General features: G+C 35.9%; 2 protein-coding genes and 1 long non-coding RNA gene across 3 annotated transcripts; all 3 read right to left on the reverse strand.

Moving 5' to 3' along the window:
- Window positions 1-76: 76 nt before the first annotated feature.
- On the reverse strand, window positions 77-932 carry LOC120131794 ((E,E)-geranyllinalool synthase-like). Its single transcript, XM_039148704.1, has 2 exons — window positions 660-932; window positions 77-571 (listed from the first exon to the last, which is right to left on the reverse strand). The coding sequence occupies exons 1-2, from the start codon at window positions 930-932 to the stop codon at window positions 101-103; spliced, it is 744 nt and encodes a 247-aa protein (XP_039004635.1). The 3' UTR covers window positions 77-100.
- Window positions 933-11,162: 10,230 nt separating this feature from the next.
- LOC120131641 lies at window positions 11,163-12,107 on the reverse strand. Its single transcript, XR_005516936.1, has 4 exons — window positions 11,887-12,107; window positions 11,595-11,693; window positions 11,302-11,509; window positions 11,163-11,203 (listed from the first exon to the last, which is right to left on the reverse strand). It is a non-coding gene; the product is annotated as an uncharacterized LOC120131641 (long non-coding RNA).
- An 8,813-nt stretch (window positions 12,108-20,920) lies between these two features.
- LOC120131640 (S-linalool synthase-like) lies at window positions 20,921-22,115 on the reverse strand. The gene is made up of 4 exons (XM_039148592.1): window positions 21,917-22,115; window positions 21,598-21,815; window positions 21,240-21,363; window positions 20,921-21,150 (listed from the first exon to the last, which is right to left on the reverse strand). The coding sequence occupies exons 1-4, from the start codon at window positions 22,018-22,020 to the stop codon at window positions 21,081-21,083; spliced, it is 516 nt and encodes a 171-aa protein (XP_039004523.1). The 5' UTR covers window positions 22,021-22,115; the 3' UTR covers window positions 20,921-21,080.
- Between the last annotated feature and the right edge of the window lie 761 nt (window positions 22,116-22,876).

Consider the following 22,876-nt stretch of genomic DNA (forward strand, 5'->3'; position numbering starts at 1 on the left):
TGAATTCAACGAAACCAGCAGGAATCTACCTCCACACATTTATTTCACTTGTATTATACATTATTATCCTCAAAGGTATGGACAGTCAAGACTGATTTGACTAGGCGAAAGACAATCTAAAGCTTGGCATGGTAAATATATTAGCATATCCACGCCTTGCAATGGGCAAAGAAGCTTGGTATCCTACGATTCTTTTGTTCTGATATTTGAAAGGTCGTTGAACAAGCTGATGAGAACCTATTGTTTGAAATTCCTTCTTCGTCCCGGACTGCGAAGGAAGAGGATCCAATGGCTGCCATGTTCCAACATCTACAGGAACGTATATTGCCTTTTGGATATCTTGAATCATCTCCGTATTCGAATCGTATCGGTTGCTGGAGTTGAAGAACATTTGAAACACTTTCATGCATGATAAGTGGAGTTGCCTTGATTCCATCAAAGCATGTTTCATTAACTCTTTCCTCTTGTCCAGCAAGTCCCTGATAAAGGCGATCGAATCATCGATGTCTGCGTCTGGGTTTTCTTTCATGTATAGCAATACGTAGTTCATTTTCCCATCTTCCATCTCCTTCTGTCACCATTTGCTTCCATATGAATACAAAGAGTTTTTTTCATACGAAACAAAGGAAACGTTATGATAGAAATAGTTTTACAATCACCTGGTAGCTTTGAATGTCATTCAACAGACGACGTATAAGCATGGTCAGTTTGGTAACGGTCTCGTATTCGGTGAACGGGCTGATATCGGCATTCCTTAAGCTTGATTTCAAGAGGCACGAAGCTGGAAGAACCAACGTATGTGCAGCAATCGATGTCATGTCATTCCGAAGGTACTCATCAGTTGATGGTAATGATCCACTTTTGCTCCATTTGGCTTCCACAAGCAATGAATCGAATGTTTCACACCACTGCATCAAATTTACGATTTTCATTAGTATTAGCCCTGAGGACTATCCTCAATTTTTGTTGGACAAGTCCAATACTTAGTGTTGAAAGTCAAATGTCAAAATATACGGCTAATTTGGTCCAAGCAAATGGGGCGACTGATTTTTTTCTTAGGCAGCAGTTTTTGTTGAATTTGGTAAGAGAAAATTATTAAATTTAGTCCCTGCACTTTAGGGTATTTACAAGATTAGTCTTTAAGCTTCAACTATAAATATCATAACCCATTTAGCTTCAACTATAAATATCATAACCCATTTAGCTTCAAAATCATCCCAAATCATTATAGCTTTCTCTCAATACTAGAGAAATTAGAGAGTTTTGTTTTCTCCTTATTAGATTGAGAGAAGTTGTAATTCCTATTTTTTCATAGTAAAATTCTTCTATCATTGCTCGTAGTTTTTACTCTATATTATTTAGGAATTTTCCACGTAAATATTTATGTCTTCTTTATCTTATTTTTATTTTCTCAAATTATCGGTTGCTATTTTGCTCTATCCGATAGTCGTATTCCACAACAATTGGTATTAAGAGCCAGATTTGAGTGTGTAATATCTACTTATTGTCTTTGTGGTTTCCACCAAAAGATGGATCCTCCAACATAAGAAAGTAAGAAGGTATTACCCATTCTTTGAAGGTTCCAGAGAACTATTCACGATAGTGAAATAGTGTGAGCTATCCGTAATAGAAGCTATGGCAACGAAATTTGATATTGAAAAGATCAATGGGAGAAATTTCTCATTATGGAAATTGAAGATGAAGGTCGTCATGAAGAAAGACGGTTGTCTAGCAGCTATCAGTGAAAGGCCGATAGATTTCACAGATAACAAATGGATCGAAATGGACTGGAATGCTATGGTAAACTTTCATCTAGCATTAGCATATGAAGTATTGTCAAGCATCGAGGAGAAGAAGACAGTTAAGGAGATATGTGATCATCTCACAAAACTGTATGATGACACATCGTTGCACAATAAAATTTTCCTTAAGAGGAAATTGTACACTCTCCGGATACCAGAATCTACTTCAGTGACGGAGCACTTAAACACACTGAACACTTTATTTTCTCAGCTTACATCTTTCAGACGTACAATAGGAGAACAAGAACGTGCTGAGCTTTTACTTCAAAGTCTACCTGATTCGTATGATCAACTCATCATCAACTTGACAAACAGTAATGTCACCAGTCTAGTCTTCGATGACGTTGCAGCTGCTGTTCTACAAGAAGAAAATAGGCGCAAGAATAAAGAAGACAGACAAGTAAATCTACAACAAGCAGAAGCGTTTACAGCGATGAGAGGGAGATCAACAGAACGTGGCCAAAGCAGCAGTCACAAACATGGTAGATCAAAGTCAAAAAGCAAGAAGAATTTAAAGTGCTACAACTACGGAAAGAAGGGTCACTTGAAGAAGAATTGTTGGAGTCTAGGTAAAAACTCTAATCCACAAGGTAATACCGCAAACACTTCAGATGATGAAGATGCTCTATGTTGTGAAGCGTCAACCACCGTGGAAGGTAGAAAGAGATTTGCAGATATATGACTCATTGATTCGAGAGCAACATATCACATGACCTCAAGAAGAGAATGGTTCCATCATTATGATCCTTTCTCAGGAGGATCTGTGTATAGTTGCAATGATCATGCCTTAGAGATCGTTGGCGTGGGAACCATCAAATTGAAAATGTATGATAGAACAATTAAAGTTGTTTGAGATGTAGCACGTGAAAGGCATAAAGAAAAATTTATTATCCTACGGATTGTTGGATAATAATGCAAGCAATTGAAATACGAAAATGAATTATGAAGGTGTTCTATGGAGTGCTTGTGGTGATAAAAGGCGAAAAGATAGCAACAAACTTGTACATGCTGAAGGGAGAGAAGCCTCTATTGCCTCATGTAGTTCAGATTCTACAATTCTATGACATCAGAAACTTGGACACATGTCAGAACAAGGAATGAAAGTCTTTGTGAAGAAAAAGCTACTTCTAGGCTTAACAAATGTATCACTTATTTTGTGTGAGCATTGTATAACAAGTAAGCAGCACTGGTTGAAATTCAACATATCAAATTCTAGAAGCAAAAGTGTTCTAGAATTGGTTCATTCTGACGTATGACAAGCACCAGTTACATCCCTAGGCGAAACAAAATACTTTGTCTCATTTATTGATTACTACTCTAGGAGATGTTAGTTGTACCCTATTAAGAAGAAGTCGGATACTTTTTTCAACTTTCAAAAACTTCAAAGTGCGGGTAGAAATTGATTCTAGAAATAAGATCAAGTGCTTCAGAATAGATAATGGAGGAGAATACACAAGTGAAGAATTTGATGACATTTGCAGGAAAGAAGGAATCAAAAGATAGTTCACAGTGGCAAACACTCCTCAACAAAATGAAGTGGCAGAGTGGACGAACAAAACCTCTTTAGAAAGAGCAAGAGTAATATTGAGGGCTGCAGGCCTAGAAAAATCATTTTGGGCAGAAGCAGTCAATAATGCATGTTATTTGGTGAATCGAGATCCATCAACTGCAATAGAGTTGAAGACACCAATGGAGATGTGGACTGGTAAACCAGCTGATTATTCAAACCTCCATGTATTTGGAAGTATTGTGTACGTGATGTACAACTCCCAATAAATTTCAAAGTTGGATCCAAAATCCAAGAAATGCAAATTCTTGGGGTATGTTGATGGTGTAAAGGGGTATCGCTTGTGGGATCCCACTACCCGCAAAGTAATCATCAACAGGGATGTTATCTTTGTAGAAGATAAACTACAAAGAAAAGAAGAAGATAGTAGCGCTGAAAAGTCAGAGACTACACATATACATGTAGAAAAGGAGTTTGAACAAGGAGTTTGAACAAGAGAGTTCTGAAGCTCCAACAACTCGTCAATCAGATCTTGGATGCTTCACTGTGGAAGATGGCGATGCAAGAAGAAACTGAAGCCCTTCATAAAAATAATACATGGGACCTTGTGCCACTACCACAAGGATGGAAGCCAATTGGTAACAAATGGGTCTTCAAAATCAAGCAAAATGGTAACGATCAAGAGGAGAGGTATCATGCAAGACTTTTGGTCAAAGGATATGCTAAAAAAATGTATTGATTTTAATGAAATCTTTTCTCCTGTGGTTCGACTAACAATAATTTGAGTAGTCTTGGCAATGTGTGCTACATTGAACTTACATCTAGAGCATCTAGATGTTAAAACATCTTTTCTTCATGAAAATCTTAAAGAAGAGATTTACATGCTCCAGCCTGAAGGTTTTGAAGAAAAAGAAAAGAAGAACTTGGTTTGCAGGTTGAACAAATCTTTGTACGGTCTAAAGCGGGTGCCAAGATGTTGGTATAATAGATTTGATTCCTTCATTAAGTGCCTTGGATATAACATGCTTAATACAGACCCTTGTGCTTATTTCAAGAGGTTTGGTGATAACGATTTTGTTATATTGTTGTTGTATGTGGAATGACATGTTGGTTCCAGGACCTAACAAATATCATATTTAAGAATTGAAGGCACAACTGGCTAGGGAATTTGAAATGAAGGACTTGGGATCAATAAACAAGATTCTAGGGATGCAAATTCACCGAGACAGAAATAATATGAAAATTTGGATTTCACAAAATAATTACTTGAAGAAGATCTTGTCACGATTAAACATACAAGATTGTAAGGCAATTTCTACCGCTCTTCCTATTAACTTCAAAGTATCCTCTAGTATGAGTCCTAGCAGTGAAGAAGAGATGATGGAGATGTCTCGAGTGTCGTATGCATCGGCAATGGGAAGTTTAATGTTCGTTATGATATGCACAAGACTAGACATTGCACAAGCAGTGGGAGTGGTTAGTAGGTACATGGCGAATCCAGACAAAGAGCATTAGAATACAACAAAGAAGTACAAGGTCGAAAGAATGTTGTGAAGATATGATTGTTCCAATCAAATCTTCAAGTGGGAGATTGTTGAAAGTCAACTGTCAAAATACACAACTGATTTGGTCCAAGCAAATGGGGCGGTTGATTTTCTTCTTCAAGTAGGCATCAGTTTTATTGAATTTGGTAAGGGAAAATTACTAAATTTAGGCCCTACACTTTAGGATATTTACAAGATTAGTCCTTAAGCTTCAACTATAAATACCCTAACCCATTTAGCTTTAAAATCATCCCAAATCATTCTAGTTTTCTCACAATACTAGAGAATTTAGAGAGTTTTCTTAAGAGTTGTTTTCTCATTTTTTATCAAGGGAGAATTGTCATTGTTTTCTCCTTGTTAGATCGAGAGAAGTTGTAATTCCTATTTTCTCATAGTAAAATTCTTCTACCATTGCCCGTGGTTTTTATCTTATATTATTTAGGAGTTTTTTCACGTAAAATACCATTTCTTCCACGTTCTGCCGACGGAGAATCCCACAAAATTGCAACAATTTGTTCCGGTCATTTCTTGGTCGCCGTTTGATCTTGTATTTGCACAAGGACAATACGATCCCGTTGGTATATTACTACAATATTTATTTTAATCAATTTCTTTGGGTCATATTCTTCACAAGGTAAGTCAAGTTCTTAAATTGCTTGCCGCTTTTTGAGTGTCAAGATCCATAAACCCAGATCTCTAAAGTCTTGAACTTGTTGCTAGGTTCTTGAGTGACTTGGGTTCTTTTTGTTTTGTTCTTAACAAGTAGATTTAGTTCATTGCAAAGGTTGTTTTAGCATTTCACTACCGATTCAGATATTTTCTCTCTCTCTCTATCTCTATCTCTTCGACTTTTTCCTTCTTCGCATTTTTCACATTCTAGCTTCTGTATGTATAGTTTTCATTGTCTCCTTTAACAAAGTAGATCTATTTTCATCTAATTTTCTCGTTTTATTTGTTCTTTTTTATTAACCTAAAATATTCATAATCATATTGTTGTGTTTGTTTTAGTTTTTAGCTTGCATTTTCCGCTTTAAACGTGAATGCTGATTCTTTTTCCGTAAAGAAATAGTATATAGTTTGAGTTTTTACGAATTGTAATTTTTCTTTGATTCTGAATTTAAAACTTTGTTTTATAGTTACCTTTGTTTAAAGTCCGTTTCGTTACTGAGAAAGTGACTGAAAAGAAAACCATAAGATAGAATCTTGTTTTTTTTTGTTGAAAGCATTTATACTATAATCTGTTTTTGACGTTTTTTCTCGCTAATGATCAGCTGGAGTGTTTTACAACAACGGTAGAAACGCTGTTGTAAAATCTATCTCTAGCATTTTCTTTCTCTTTATTGTAACTTCTCTTTTCTACTTTGGATTCCTTTTTCATAGTTCCTCATAGCTTCAACTATAGATGATTACTTGAGGTCATGTCATTCTTTTAGATCCCATAAGGCGTATAGGGGGAGGGCTCGATAGAGTGGCGTCAAGGAGACTAGACTTAGAGTTTGTTCGTTGAATATATGCACATTAAATGTTAGGTTGCTGGAGCTGACAGACGTACTTAGTAATAGGAAAATAGATTTTGCATGTATTCAGGAGACTAGGTGAAAAGGGGCTCGCGCCAGAGAGTGTAATGGGTACAAGTTGTGGTATTCAGACGTAGATAACGCTAGAAATGGAGTGGGTATCTTGGTATCCTCTAGGCTCAAGGAAAATGTAGTTGAAGTTTGTAGATATCGGGATAGGATCATGATGATTAAGGTTATTATAGAAGCGGAAGTGGTGAATGTCCTTTCAGTGTACGCCCCACATGTTGGCCTAGGGGGAGGGGGAGAAACGTTGCTTCTGGGATCAGTTATGTAACACCCTTAACCCATATCCGACCTGAATATAGGTTCGAGACACTTAAAGAAAAAATGGGAAATTTTAAATTTTCATTAAAATCAAATACATTAATTTACATAAAAAAGACCACAAAATACAAAATCGATCAGAGCATTCGTAATTAACCACTTATTACATGCCAACACTCTATACACAACCAAAATACCTACTTTGTCAATTACTTCTGATATGATCTTTTAGTAGTGATGTTGTCCTTGCCGCCTCTATTACTGCTCCTCTTGATTCTTGGTACCTACGTGTAAATCACTTACACACTAAGTCATAGGCTTAGTGAGACATAATATAAATATATATATATATATATATATAACAATACATTCATGAACATGCATTCTTACCATCTGATCATGACATCTTTATTTGTATGCATCTATTTCACTATAACATATATGACGGTAACCTGCACATGTAAAATATATATTCTTATGCTAATTCCACTTTAACTTATCTTTGAATTGCCCATGTATATTATGGAGAACAAAGGTATGTGAGTACATAGAGGTTGTGCACTATGCTGTCACCATAGATCGTATAATTCCCTCAAGGGGCAGTGAATATTTGTCCCGAAGGACCACTATGTCCCGAAGGACCACTGATTGTTCCAAAGAACCACTATGTCCCGAAGGACCACTGATAATCCCTCGACTCTTGGCATGTCAATTATACCTATAGCTCTCATATTAAATAACATGGGCTTAATTATAAATATATTTCTCATTTCATATCTCTTTCATCACTGTCCATGTGAACACATAAGTCACTTCATATGATCATTTTCATTATTTCATATATCTGGAAGAATTCTCTGATAATGACATTCATTCATATATTACCATGTTAATCATGAATGAAAAATGCATGAAATCACTATAACGTTAACACATATATATGTATGCATGTGCATGAATATAAAATCATAAATTCAATGATAAGAGATAGACTTATCGCAAGTATTGTCTCAATTCCATTTCATCTAGGATATGCACTCACCTTGGCCTTGCTTATTTTGACTTGATCCTAATCCTTTGTTTGTTACGGAACGAAATTACGTTTTATATCTACATAGTAATACAATGATACTAATCAGTATACTAATTAATATATTCTAAACTATCACTCCTTAGGCTAAAAATAAAGTTATTTTCATCTTTTAATGAAGGTATGTATCGATGCACTACACCATGTATCGATGCATCCCTTGACGGGTGCATCGATACATAAATCCTATTCGATGTTTGTATTTTAAGGGGGTGCATCGATGCACTACTTGTGCATCGATACACTAATGACATTCGATGTTTTTATTTTAAAGGAGTGCATTGATACACCTCATGTGCATCGATACACCTTGAACAATTTATGGGATTTTACCCTTGATACATCGGTACACATTGAATGTACATCGATGCACACAACCCAGAAATGTTATTTTAGCACGAAAATCTCTTCATAATCCTCTCAACACTTTATATTTCCCATCTTTTTATCTCCTTAACTTGCATACATCTACTTAAACTAATTAATACCCATTCAATATCTCTTATACTTAAACATTCAATCCTCCACATAGATTTCAAGAATCTCCCTCAAATTCCAACATGTTCTAAATCTAATTCTAACATTTCGTATGTCTTAATTAAGTCGATAACAATTCAAATTCAACCTCCGATTCCAAATATGAACTCTTTTTCAAAATTCCATTCAAGCACTCCTATTCTTTAATTCTTCCTACACTCTTTATCTTGTTGTTTTAAAGCAAATTAAGTTTTTCTTAAGCTTAATTAACATCTAAAGAGAAAAACCAAACTTAAATTTCAACAAACAATTAGCTTATGAAAAATCTCACATTTGCTATAAGTCTTCACGTTTGAGAGAAAATAAGAGAAGAAGAGAACTCTGGAACCTTGATTTTTCTTTCTTCTCTTCCACGTGGAGCTAATATATATAAATCCCTTATTTAATTATTTTCCTTGCAAAAGACCATTCTATCCTTCTATTCTTTCTTCTTTATAATTTGATCCTACACAACATTTCATATAAGTCCTTGCACTAATCAATTATTATACTTTAAATCACCAAATTCTGAAACTTTACAATTTAGTCACTAACCCGGTCTTGAGGATGTTACAAGTTAGATGATGTACTTAGGAGCATTCCGGGGGACCAAAGAGTTTTCATAGGGGGAGACTTCAATGGCCATATAGGTAGTGCAACTGACAAGTATGACGGCGTTCATGGGGGTTTCGGTTTTGGTAGTAGGAACGAGGAGGGGCGTAAGTTGCTTGAATTTGCTACTGCACACGATATGGTGGTCACTAACTCCTTCTTTAACAAGATAGATGTTAACTTGATTACATTCCATAGCGGTGGACATTGTACCCAAATCGACTACATCATGGTTCGAAGTCAGGATCGATAGGCTTGCATTGACTGTAATGTGTTCTCTGAAGAGACATGTGCATCACAACACAAATTGTTGGTTTTGGTGTTCTGCGTACGTCACGGGCGGAGCACTCATAGGAGGGCTAAACTTGATAAACCTAAGATCCTTTGGAAGAACTTACATGGAGTGACAACTGATGACTTTAGGAGTAAGGTTTTGTCTAATACATGTTTTGGAACTACAAACTCAAATAATGCAAATATGTTATGGAAAATTATGGCAAATTTCATCAAAGAGGTGGGAAAAAACACCCTTGGGTTGTCGATAGGGAAGGTCTAGGAACATAAAGAATCATGGTAGTGGAACGACGAAGTCCAAACTAAGGTGAAGACAAAGCAAACTTGCTTCAAGGAGTTTCTACAATGCAATGATGACGAAGAAAGATCGAGTGCTAAACAAAGATACAAGGAGACAAAGCGGGAAGCCAAGAAAACAGTGGCTAAAGCAAAGGATAAGGCATACGAGGAAATGTACAAGAGATTAGTTACCAAGGAAGGATAAAACGACATTTTCAGGCTTGCAAAATCCAGGAAAAATAGGAAAAATGATCTAGGTAGCATTAGGTTTATTAAGGACAACAATGGTGTTCTTTTATTGAATGATCATGATATTAAAAGGGTTTGGGGTAGTTACTATTTTTTGCTTATTTAATGATGGTGCCTCTCCCTGTAGAGATAGTATCGTTGATGGGTCAGCCGACCATCATATTACGACCAATGACTACCCTACAAGTAGGATTGGGTTCAAGGAAGTCAAAATGTCTTAGAAAGATGGGGAGGGACAAAACTGTCGGTCCAGGTCAAATTCCTATCACTGTGTGGTTGGCCTTAGGAGAAGAGGGAGTTAAGTGGTTGACCAACATCTTTAATATTATTTTAGAGACTGCCAAGATGCCAGAGGAGTGGAGAGAGTCTACGGTGATACCAATCTATAAGAATAAAGGAGATCCCCAACATTGTGGCAACTACATAGGTATTAAACTACTCAGTCATACCATGAAGCTATGGGAAAGGGTGATAGAGGCTAGGTTGAGACAGATTACTAGGGTTTCAAAAAACCAAATTGGATTTATGCCAAACAGGTCTACTACGGAGGTGATTCATCTACTTCGACGGCTTATGGAGAAATATAGGGGGAAATAGAGATCTTCACATGGCGTTCATTGACCTTGAGAAGGCGTATGATACTGTTCCCCGTGATACAATTTGGAAGACCTTGGAAACAAGACGGATCCCAACTGCTTATATCCAGGCGATTCGTGATATGTACTGTAGATCTACTACATACGTCAGGACTACAGTTGGAGAGACCGAGGCATTCCCGGTGGAAATCAGACTCCACCAGGGGTCAGATCTTATCCCTTACATCTTCGCCTTGATTATGGACGACATCTATTGTGCGACACCTGACGGTGTTCCATGGTGTATGCTTTTCGCTGATGACATTGTCCTAGTTGCTGAAACAAAAACTGAGTTGAATAGTAAACTGGCTACCTGGAATACTGCTTTGGAAGAAAAAAGTCTAAGGATCAATATTGAAAAGACAGAGTATTTATGTTCAAACTTCAGTGGGAACCAAAACGATGAAGATGTAGAAGTATGCATAGAGGGACACGTCCTACCCTCAAAGGATTGTTTCAAGTTCCTAGGGTCTATGATACATAAAGACGGGGTATAGATGATGACGTTACACACCGTATAAAGGCGGGATGGCTAAAGTAGAGGGCTGCTACTGGAGTTTTGTGTGACAAAAAGGTACCTCTAAAACTTAAGGGAAAATTTTATAGAATGGAAATAAGACCAGCGTTGCTGTATGGATCAAAATGTTGGGCAATCAAGAAGGATCACGTAAGGAGGATGGAGGCCGCAGAAATGAGAATGCTTCGATGGGCATGTGGTAGGACTCTGTGGGACATGACACCAAACTCTGCTATTTAAAAAGATAGAAACGTAAGATCCGACTAAATTTAGTCGGAGCCTTACTGTGACCTCTTAATCTTCTAGCATCCCATCTGTTGTTTCCATTCAAAACCAAAAATAATAAGTTTCTAATAAACCATTAAACAGAATCACTAATCAGCATTAATTTTCTTTTGCTTTTGGAGATTACCTTCTAACTGCATCAGTGAGGATGTTGAGCTCTTCTAGAGAACCTTCCATGTCAAAAAAGTCATCAGCAACTGTGATCAATATGGCAATTTTTGCTACCACCGTTCGAATATCGGAGTCAAGGCAGGGAAACGCTGGCAGATATGGCAAAGTAGCAATACATAGTTTTCTCTCGACCAAATCCCATATCACTAATTTTAAGGCACCAACTATTGCAATGAAACGAACAAGTGTGCCATTTAGAAAACAGACCCGTAATTAGCATAATGTTGAAGAAGGCTTCAGTTTCCTTACCTTTTCAATTCAGCCATTTCTTTCTTGTGAATTGACTGCCTATACTTATAATCTGCCACAGCAAGTTGCACGAACTTTTCATTTTTAGCGCTTGATAACCTGCTTCCAAAGAATTAATTTAATGTTATACGGATAAATGAATATTATAGCACGTGAGAGAATAAGTAAGAAATTCTTTTGAAAATATAATCTTATTATTATTTTAATTTATGATTATATAATATTTTAGATATATAACATTAAATTATCAACTTTCACTTGAAAGTTCAGCAAAAGCTTTTAGTCCTCGTACCTATGAAAAGAGGTCTTTCCAGGCCACAAAGCAATCATTTCATTCTCTTCAATCCACGCTCTATTTTCCAAGTGATCCAGGCGCGCCACCCATGGAAGGCTCAGCTCGTGCTTGATCTAATTGAGCCAAAAGATTACAAATATTATGTAATTGCCTCTGTGCCACATAGTTCAATTATAATTTCATTATAACAGCTGGTAATAAAATTGAATACCATTTTGTAAAAGGGTCATTATCTGATCCAGTTCCCTTACTTCCAACTTTCTCCAACACTTTCCTAGAAGATGATCTTGCTTCTTCAAGTTCATATTCTCCGGGAAATATGAGATCCGTGGCTCTATAAACATTAAGCATTACGCTATAGAAAAGATCGTGATTTTTTTCAATATGATCTAGAATTTCATGATCATTCAAGAACCGGGTGAATTCACGAGATAATGTTCTCGAATTTTTTTTTTCACGATATGGTGCACATCCTAGATTAATTGCTGGAATGGGGTGAATTCAACAGTGATTGCCATAGGACGCCATGCAATCCAGGCGACCTTGGAGGACGCCATGCAATCCAGGCGACATACGGGGTGACATACGAGGGTGACATACGAGCCATATACGAGTCATACGAGCCAATGGGGAGGATGCAACGAGCCATACGAGCCAATGGGGAGCATGCAGGAATAGAGAGCCAATGGGGAGCATGCAACGAGCCATATACGAGCCATGGGGAGCATGCAACGAGCCATATACGAGCCAATGGGGAGCATGCAGGAATAGAGAGCCAATGGGGAGCATGCAACGAGCCATATACGAGCCATACGAGCCAATGGGAGCATGCAGGAATAGAGAGGTCGCCATGCAGCCTAGGCGACCTTGTAGGTCGCCATGTAGTCTCGGCGACCTTGTAGGTCGCCATGTAGTCCCGGCGACCTTGTAGGTCGCCATGTAGTCCCGGCGCCATTCCCATCATCCATGCACATGCACAGCCACATAGATTCCTTCACGTGCTCCCCGCTGCATGCCTACACCTCCCAATTCACGTGCTCCCCGCTGCATGCCTACACCTCCCAATGCATGCATGTGAACCATTTGAGGCATGTGAACCATTTGATTATTGGTACAATAATTGAACGCGTGAAATCAGCTGATGATATCATAGCTGCAATTGTACAATTGGTGAAATAATTGAGGCCTCAGCCGGTTATAAAAGAAAGAAAGAAAGGGAGAAGAGATTGCAGAAGAAAGGGAGAAGAGATTGCAGCCGAGAAAGAAAGAAAGAAAGGGAGAAAGGAAAGAAAGAAAGGGAGAAAGGAAAGTAAGAAGAAGAAAGGGAGATAAGGTAAATTTTTTTATATTTAAATTAGTTTATTATTATAAATGTTTAATTTGTTAGTTTAGGGTTTAGGGTTAAACAAAAAGCAGTTAATTAGTTTGTTAGTTTAGGGTTATATGATTGTTAGTTTAAGTTATAGTATACATAAATTAAAAATTATTTAATTAGTATATGTTTGATAGTTATATAGTTAAAAAATAATTAATTAGTTTGTATTGTTAATAGTTAGTTATATAAAAAAATTATTTAATTAGTTTGTGTTAGTTAAATAGTTAAGTTATATTTGTTTGTTGAATTTATTATATAAAAATTAGTTAGTAAGTTTATTAGTAGTATATATAATGAAAAAATAGTTTATTAGTTAGTTTTAGTTATATAAAAGAATATTTATTAGTTGTTTAAGGGTTTAGCGTTTACGTTTAACTTATATTTTAAAAGTTTAGTTTGTTAGTTTATTAGTTTATTATATTATAAGTTATTATATTAAAGTTTAGTGTTGTAAATTAGTTAGTTAGTTTATTTAGATTATATTAAATGATTTTTTAAATATTGTTGTTTAATTTTTTTTACAGATTCATTCTAATGGCTGACCAAATTCCACTGTTGAGGCTTGACAATGAACATATTTCAAGTCATTTGGGAATAATGGTGAATAAAATATTTGTTTAATGAATTATAATTAATAAATATTTGAATATTATTTTATGATTGTGATAATTTTTTTGAAATATTTAATTGTAGGAGGACGAGCAGCGAGTCCTTCGTCTTCGACTACATAAAGTGCCCAAGCCACACCCACTAATAGAAGAAATTTGCAAGAGGCTGGATTTTGGTATATAACATTTGTGCGAGATTACAAGTTGGTCCCAGGTTTGATCAGTGCGTTGATTGAACGTTGGAGACCAGAAACGCACACGTTTCATTTGCCGTGTGGCGAATGCACGATAACTTTGGAGGATGTGGCAATGCAACTCGGGTCCAAACTAATGGGATGCCGGTGGTAATGTCACATGAGTTTAATAAGGTGGAACAACTTTGCAACTTGTTTCTTGGGAAAGCGCCCGTACCACCAGAGTGTAAAGGGTGGCGGGTGAGGTTGTCATGGTTGAAGAATGAATTTCAACTTCAATCAAATAGTACGGAGCACGAAATTATATATGCAACACGAGCATATATATTACAATTGATTGGGGGAATTTTGATGCCTGATAAATCCGGTAGTTATGTTCACACTCAGTATCTTCTTTTTTAACAAATTTTGAGAATTGTAGGCAATATAGCTGGGGTTCGGCGATATTGGCGTTCTTGTATCGTGAGATGTGCAAGGCGTCATTAGTCGTGAATGATAATAATACAGTAGAAATCGGTGGATGTCTGTTGCTGCTACAATCATGGGCTTGGCATAGACTTCCGTTTTTGACACCGATTAGTCGGACTGCGGTTGACTTTCCACTTGCCGGAAGGTAATATGAATCCTCTATTTTAATATAAAATATTAATTAAAAAATATTTATTTTGATTAAAATTATTGAACAAAATGTCTCTATTTTTGTTTTGATTGATATACAGATGGAGGCATAAAATTGAAGGCACAGGGTTGGTGCACAACAACATTAAAGAGTTCAGGTTGAAGATCGACATTAAGGCCAAAAAGGAGGTATGCATAATTTGTATTTTTTTTAATTATTATTTAAATTAACTATATTATTTGATTTAAATAATTTTATTGTTTTTGTAATTTTACAGTTTAATTGGAGACCATACATGAATGAAGAATTATTTGCGTTGATACCGCACGATATTTTAGATGGGTTTCAATATTGGTGTGCTGTTACACCATTGATCAATTTTGCTTTTGTTTAGATCCAATTTGGGGATAGAGTGTTGAGGCAATTCCACTTCCACCAACCTATTCCGCGGAGTCCATGGGCTCATGACCTCCTCCAAAACTTAGATGGTCGTCGTCCAGTGAATTGGGTTGAGACGCATGACGACCTGCACAGATTTGATGGTCGTCGTAAAGAAAGCGTTAATTGGGTTGAGAAGCATGTAACCTACATTAATGCTTGGAACAATAGGGCTTCATTCATGCCAACTCTTGACGCCATTCAAGACGACGACTTTAATTTTGAGACTTCGGCTTACCTTGCTTATTTTTTGGATAATGGAAAGTCGTTCCTCACAACAATAGTAGAGAGGCGACAATTTTTGAGGTTTAAGAAAAGATTTGGTAAAGCTGAATACTCTCTACTGAGTGGGAGTGGGAGTTCATCTCTACAAACTGAAGCGGAAATGACCGATGTGGATAATAGCGCACCACAATCGTTGCATCACGCAGTTGATGATTCTACTGGCCCGGCATACATACCAGAGTTTGTGCAACCTGAGGCACCCATCTATTCTCCTACGTTTTCGTCGACGTATGACTTTGAACACATGACAGTTCAAATACCCCTAATGAATGAGGGGGATGGGTACAATACTCCTGAGCCACAACGGCCACAACGTATCAGACGTCCGCCCCGACATTATCATTCAACAACACCCCGACATCGACAACAATTGTAAACTCGTTTGCTATTTATTACAAATTATTTATTGAAATTAGACTACTTTTTTTAACCTTAACAATGATTTTTAGTATCAAATCATTACTAGTATCAAATAATTAAATATTTAGTAAATCAACTATTTTAAATCATTAATAAATTCGACTATGTATAAATTTAAACTCAGTAATCCACACTTGTACACTCATTTGTTAGTATTAAATCATTATTATAAATCATTATTATAAATAATTACTAAATAATAACTAAATAATTATTATAAAATCATTATTATAATGATTATTATCAAATCATTACTAAATCATCAAATCATTAAATATTTAAATCATTATTAAATCATTTTTATAATGATTATTACTAATTATTATTATAATGATTATTATCAAATCATTACTATAATGATTATTATCAAATCATTACTAAATCATCAAATCATTAAATATTTAAATCATTATTAAATCATTTTTATAATGATTATTACTAAATCATTATTATAATGATTATTATCAAATCATTACTATAATGATTATTATCAAATCATTACTAAATCATCAAATCATTAAATATTTAAATCATTATTAAATCATTTTTATAATGATTAATAATACATAGAAATACATATATGATTACTAATGATGAGGCCTATATCTGGTAAATTAGGACAATTGTTTTTGAATGGCCTTCACCCCTACATAATCCGCATCTCTTTGCTTGACCTCTCTCTATAGCATGAAAATCCATACTGGTATGAATTCGAGTGGACTCAGGTCGACCCTTTGGACTTCTGCGAAGCATTGGATTTGGTAGCCATTCATCATGATCCTTTTTGGGCCAATATGATTCATTCGGGATCTGTCTGAACACATAGCTGTAGACATTTAATATCCTACGTAGGTGGAAGCATTCATCAACATAAGTGTATGCGCTTACACCAGCATACATACATGCAGCGACTGCATGAGCACATGGATATTTCCATGCCTGAAAACGACCACAATCACACCATTTGTGTCGTAAATCAACTCTAAATGTTTGGTCTTCTCCTCCGACGTTACGACGTATGCACGACACGACAAAAGTATGAACAACTCGGTCGAAATTATGAACAACCATTGATGTTGCCAATCGCTCATTTGCTTCCATTGATTCCACCACTGTAGGAGCCCAAGTTTTACCTCTATTTATGAGACTCTCAATTTCCTTGCCTTTGTCCGACCAAACTTTACCCAGTCTAAAGTACGTCTCTTTCACCACACTCGCTATTGGGAGATGGCGTGTACCTTTTAGTACCGAATTAATGGCCTCAACAAGGTTTGTGGTCATATGTCTATATCTCCGACCTTCATCGTATGCTTGCGACCATTTTTCCCGCGGTATTTTTGAAGCCCACTTCCAAACACGCTGATCATCGTAAAATACCTTCAAATTCTCCAATCTCTTGTCAAAATTTGGTCGACGTAGTTCGTATCCTGTTCCATAATATATTGTGTTAAACCGCTCTTAAAAAAACCACGTAAAAAATACACAAATATTGAAAATAAAACTTACCCATGCTGACTATCTCGCTACGAATATGTGCGTTATGAAACTGGTCGATACTATTCTTGCCAATATGACGGATACAAAATGTCGGATATGCATACGGAGGTATCCAACGACTTCCTGGTCGTTCAATTGCCGCCAAAATACCCGTTCCTCTATCGGATATCAAGCAAACTCCATCTTCACGAACGACATATTGACGTAGATTGGTCAGAAAGAAATCCCAAGCCTCTGTTGTCTCTCCCTCAACAATGGCGAATGCAATTGGGAAGATATTTCGCTCACCATCTTGAGCAACTGCCATCAAAAGTACATGCCTATATTGACCATACAACCACGTACCATCTACTTGGATCATACGTTTGCAAAATGGAAATCCTTCAATACATGCCTTGAATGCCCAAAATAGTCTATGAAATATTTCTTCCCTGGCAGAAGTTGACCTTCTTCGTCATATGCGGGCATGGTTTGAGACTTCACTATAGTTCCTGGGATAAATCGCTTCATTGCTTGTAGCAAATGTGGTAGCTCATTGTACGATGTATCCCAATCTCCATACGTCAACTTCATTGCCTTCATTTTCGCATTCCACACCTTGCCATATTTTACTTGATATCCAAATTGGCTTCGAATAGATGCAGCTAACACTGAACAAGATATCCTTGGATCCTTTTCAACCATCGCCTTCACGTATTCACATATTACATCGGAGTCCAATAGTCGGTGGTCTTGTTCGATGGAGTTTCGCAAACATGTGTGCGAACCATTGTACCTCGTGATGACCCAAACATCGTGCCTTTGATTTTTCGACACTCTGATCTTCCACTTGCACTCTGGGCCATATTTTACACACTTTGCGTATAGGGTTTTCTGGTTGGACTCTGCAACATGGACATCAACATGGCATTTGATGCAGTACTCTTTAATCGCCAGCGTAGCTTCATTTTTTCCTCTGAATTGCACCCCAACTGAAAATTCACCAGAATTATCGAATGATTCAGTCATTTGGTACGGAGGTAAATGTGGCATGTCTGGGAATTCAGGTGCCCTCATTGCATCATAATCTATCTCGTACATGTGAGGAGTAGCTTCATACGGTGTCGGAACTTCATCAATTGCACCTCCACCAAAAATATTTTCGTCGCCGCCCAAAACGGGTTCTTCAGTTTCTTCATCTTCGCTTGAATCATCATGAATTTCTCCCCATCGATTTTCAGCGTCATTATCAACAACCAATTCCGGTATGTTTCTCGTCTCATACTCTGCTGCTGTAGATGTCCCCCCGACTTCATTTACACTTTCCAATAGTGCCATAAAACTGTTCGGGAACCTGTATGTCGGCTCCTCAAACTGACTATATAAAGCCATTTCAGATGGATTTTGAGCCACACCTCTTGATGACCCAGCAACATCACATATGTTACGCACATCAACAAATAATTCAATAACTGCTATATTGGTTGACTCATGTAATCCAACCATGGTTCCAATATCATCATCCTCTTCAAGTGGAACTGGAGCATATCTGACTGGGTTAGAGCATATCATAAACCTATACCTCAAACCATCAACTGCAGCTCGAATTTTTCTTTCTATCTTATGCTTCATTTCTATAAATGTGATGTCTTTTTTGAACATCATATTTATTGGTTTTTCAGACTGAAAAACTACTCCGACCTCATTTTCCATAATCTGTCCATTATAATGGACAATCGTGAAAAAGTTGCTGCTCATTTTCTCTACAAATAAAAAAAATTAATTTAGATTAAAAAATTAGATAAGATAATTTCATAAATTATTAAATATAATATAATATACTATTATATTAATGATCAAATAAAATTTATTATTTAACTTGATTGATTGCTTACTAATAAACCTAATAATGATTTGATAATTACTATTAATCTAATGATTTGATATTAATGATTAATAATAATATGATTTAGTCATAATCACTAATAATTATTTATTATAAATATTTAATGATTTTGATTTGATACTAATCATTTAGTAATTATTACTAATAATAATGATTAGTTTGATAATATTTTTTATTTTTTAAAAATATCAAACAAATTTGTTAGGCAAAACTGTCGATATACTGTTCTCGAAATAATTATTTCGCGAGATAATGCGTTGTCCGGATTATTTCATTCAATTAATTTTTACTTCTTACTAATATACACATACAATGTAAATTAAACAAATTATTTTTAAAACAACACTAAATATTTTTAAACACAATATTTTTTAAAACGGAAATTATCTCGCACAAATTAGTTTATATAATCTAATATAAACTTACTAACTAACTAATTTACACATACACAACAACAAAAAATGGACAACAAAAAATAATAAATTACTCACGTCTTTATGCCTTCTTCCTTTACTTTTTTTTTTCCTGCCTTGTTTCTTTCTTCGAATCAATCTGTACGTGGGCAAATATTGTGAAATAATGTCATGTATGTGTAAACAAAATATTTATTTAAACAACAATAGCTCCCACAAATTAATTTTATATAATCTAATATATTATAATACCTTAAACTAATAAACTATTTCTTTATTATAATATAACTTAGTTAAAATAACAAACTAATTAAGCACTAATTAATTTTTTTATAATATAACTTCAACTTCAACGAACAACCTAATATACGTTTAAAGACACTAACAAATTAATTAATATTTTTTATATTTAATAACTTAAACTAAGAAACTAATTAACTAATTTTTTATATAATATAATATATAACTTAAACTAATAAACTAATATAATATAACTTAAACTAACAAACTAATAATTTATACTAACAAACTAATTAACTAGATTTTTAATTTTACCCTAAACCCGAAACTAACAAACTAATAATTTCATATAATAAACTAAATTAAACAATAAAAAAATTACCTCACGAAATCTTCTTTTCTTCTTCTTCCTTTTCTTTCTCTCGGCAAAGTTTATATGTGCCGGTTCTGCTTGTGCTTCTACCCTAAACACCATATCCTTTATATAAAGCAACTGAGCGTTGGACAGAATCATTAAATTTGATTGTTGAAGCAAATAATATTAGCATTGTCGTCTAACTATTGAGCATTGAAAGGCTGACAGCTAAATTAACGCTGCAATAACACATACAGCTACGGGTGCAGGAATCTCAGCTATGATGCAACGCATGCATGCAGCTACAGCAGCTACAGACCAGACCTTGGTCGCCGAGACTCCATGGCGACCTACCGACCACGCCGCCGTGACCTACACCGTTCGACGTGCATGGCCATGCACAGTTCCCACGTCCCATGCACAGCATGCATCCCCTCCCCCATGCATTCCCACGGCCCATGATTTTTGCAAAATACGCACAGGGCGCCATGCAATCCACCTTGGAGGTCGCCCGGATTGCATGGCGACCTCCAAGGTCGCCTGGATTGCATGGCGACCTCCAAGGTCGCCTGGATTGCATGGCGTCCTATGGCGATCACTGTCGAATTCACCACATTCCAGCAATTAATCTGGGATGTGCACCATATCGTGAAAAAAAAAATTCGAGAACATTATCTCGTGAATTCACCCTTCAAGAACCAACACAAGCTCCATGCATATGAAAAAAAATACATTGATTTAGAGTTTGAAAAACCACAAGTGCATGCCAATATATCGCATAAAAATTGTTTAAAATCTAATCCTTACATGGGGATACGTTATAACCATGCATGCGAAGGAGTCGAAATGCCAAAGAATCTTTCTATAGCTGGGTTGCAACTGAAGTAACACTAAAGCTTTTTTCTGACGGTGAATATTCCTTTTCATAATTCCTGTCAATTATAATCATTTGTAAAAAAAAATTAAATACGTGTGTCGGAATGAAATAAATCAAGTCGTGCATCAACTTTTAAGCTATTACTTATAAACTTGGGTCAATATCTCTTCAATCTGCCAGATAAAATGTTCAGCCAACCCCAACCTTTGCAGTTGATTAGCCAAACCAAGGTTTACTAGCTCTTCATCCGTTGGATATGTCGGTGGAACTACAAAAAAGAGAGAGTATATGAATGGTTAGAATCTAAGCGTAGCATGATCGGTAAAATTAATATTAAAAATATAGAAAAATAAAATATAGCGCGTGGTGCTAAAATATGTTGTATTCCTAAATAGAGAATTCATTGACATTGACATTGACATTGACATTGACATTGACATTGTCATTGTCATAAGAGATAATCAATCCCGGACCCAAAACATATATAAAATAATCAATTTACCTCCATTATTGGAACATGTTTCAACTAGGAATTGTAAGTAAGCTAAGCAGTCTTTATTGCCAGTAGCCATGAATGCACGTGCTGTCGCAGAAGGGGATTGGAATAACGAACCGTCAGTTTTTAAGTTTACGCTTATCTCTTCTTCATTGATGGCATAAAATGAAGGCATCGCTTCGAGGTATGATAATAATGGAGGATATGGACCACCGTCCGTTTTACTATATACCAACATGAAAAAACAGGAAATATATATAATTGATGAATTTTGCAGTTAATTTATGATGCTCATCAATCAGTCGATTTAGGTATTTGAAATTACTTTTGGAGGATTCGATGTCGTTCAATGAATACATCCATCACCAACTGTTGCGAATGGTCGGGGAAGTCAAGGTCTAGGCCAGTTTTACGAGCAAGTTCAATCATTCCGGGGAAAACAATGGCAAACCAACGAGGAAACTGACGTCGGTATCCTCCTAGGAGCTTCTCTGCGTTTGCTCGTATAAACGCCAACCCTGAGACACACACACATCATAGTAAATGGTAATTCAGAGCAAGTATATGCATCACTTTCCAACGTAATAAGATTTGATACATCATACATATATACTTATGTATACATTTACTTATATATTATACTTTACAATTATATATATATACTTATATTATATACTTATAAGTATAATTTATAGTTATATATATATATGTATGATTTAAACTTACAATTTGCTGAAGAAAACATGTGATATCTATTCCTTTCTGATGCTGAACTTTAGCTACAATTTCCGTGACGAGATCATCAAGGGCATTAAAGATGGTCTTACTGTGACCACTCAATCCGTTAGCATCCCATCTGCAATGCGTTTCAATTGCATGTCAGTGGATTGAAAATTAGCCTGTTAGTTCTGTGACTGAAACTTACCTTGCAATTGCAGCGGTGAGGCTGTTCAGTTCATCGAAAGAAGCTTCAGTATCATAAAAGTCGTCGGCAACGCTTATCATAGCGGTACTTTTTGTTATTATCATCCTAACTTCAGAGTCATACGGCAACGGGTTGCTTGAAGCAATGGCAAAGTAACAGTACGTAGTTCTATCTCGGCCAAATCCAATGTCGCTCATACCCCTGCTCTTGGACCACCTGTATATATAATTTATACAGAGTTATTTGGCTGGTTATTTTTTCCCTATAAAATTAAGATTGAATACTAAATCTTTTATTCTGACGATGATGATATATTGATGTGCTAAAAAAAAGATGATATAAAAGAAGATGCACCGTGCC

This window comes from Hibiscus syriacus, unplaced genomic scaffold (assembly GCF_006381635.1).
Source record: "Hibiscus syriacus cultivar Baekdansim isolate YM2019G1 unplaced genomic scaffold, ASM638163v2 tig00110556_pilon, whole genome shotgun sequence".
Taxonomy (NCBI): Eukaryota; Viridiplantae; Streptophyta; class Magnoliopsida; order Malvales; family Malvaceae; genus Hibiscus; species Hibiscus syriacus.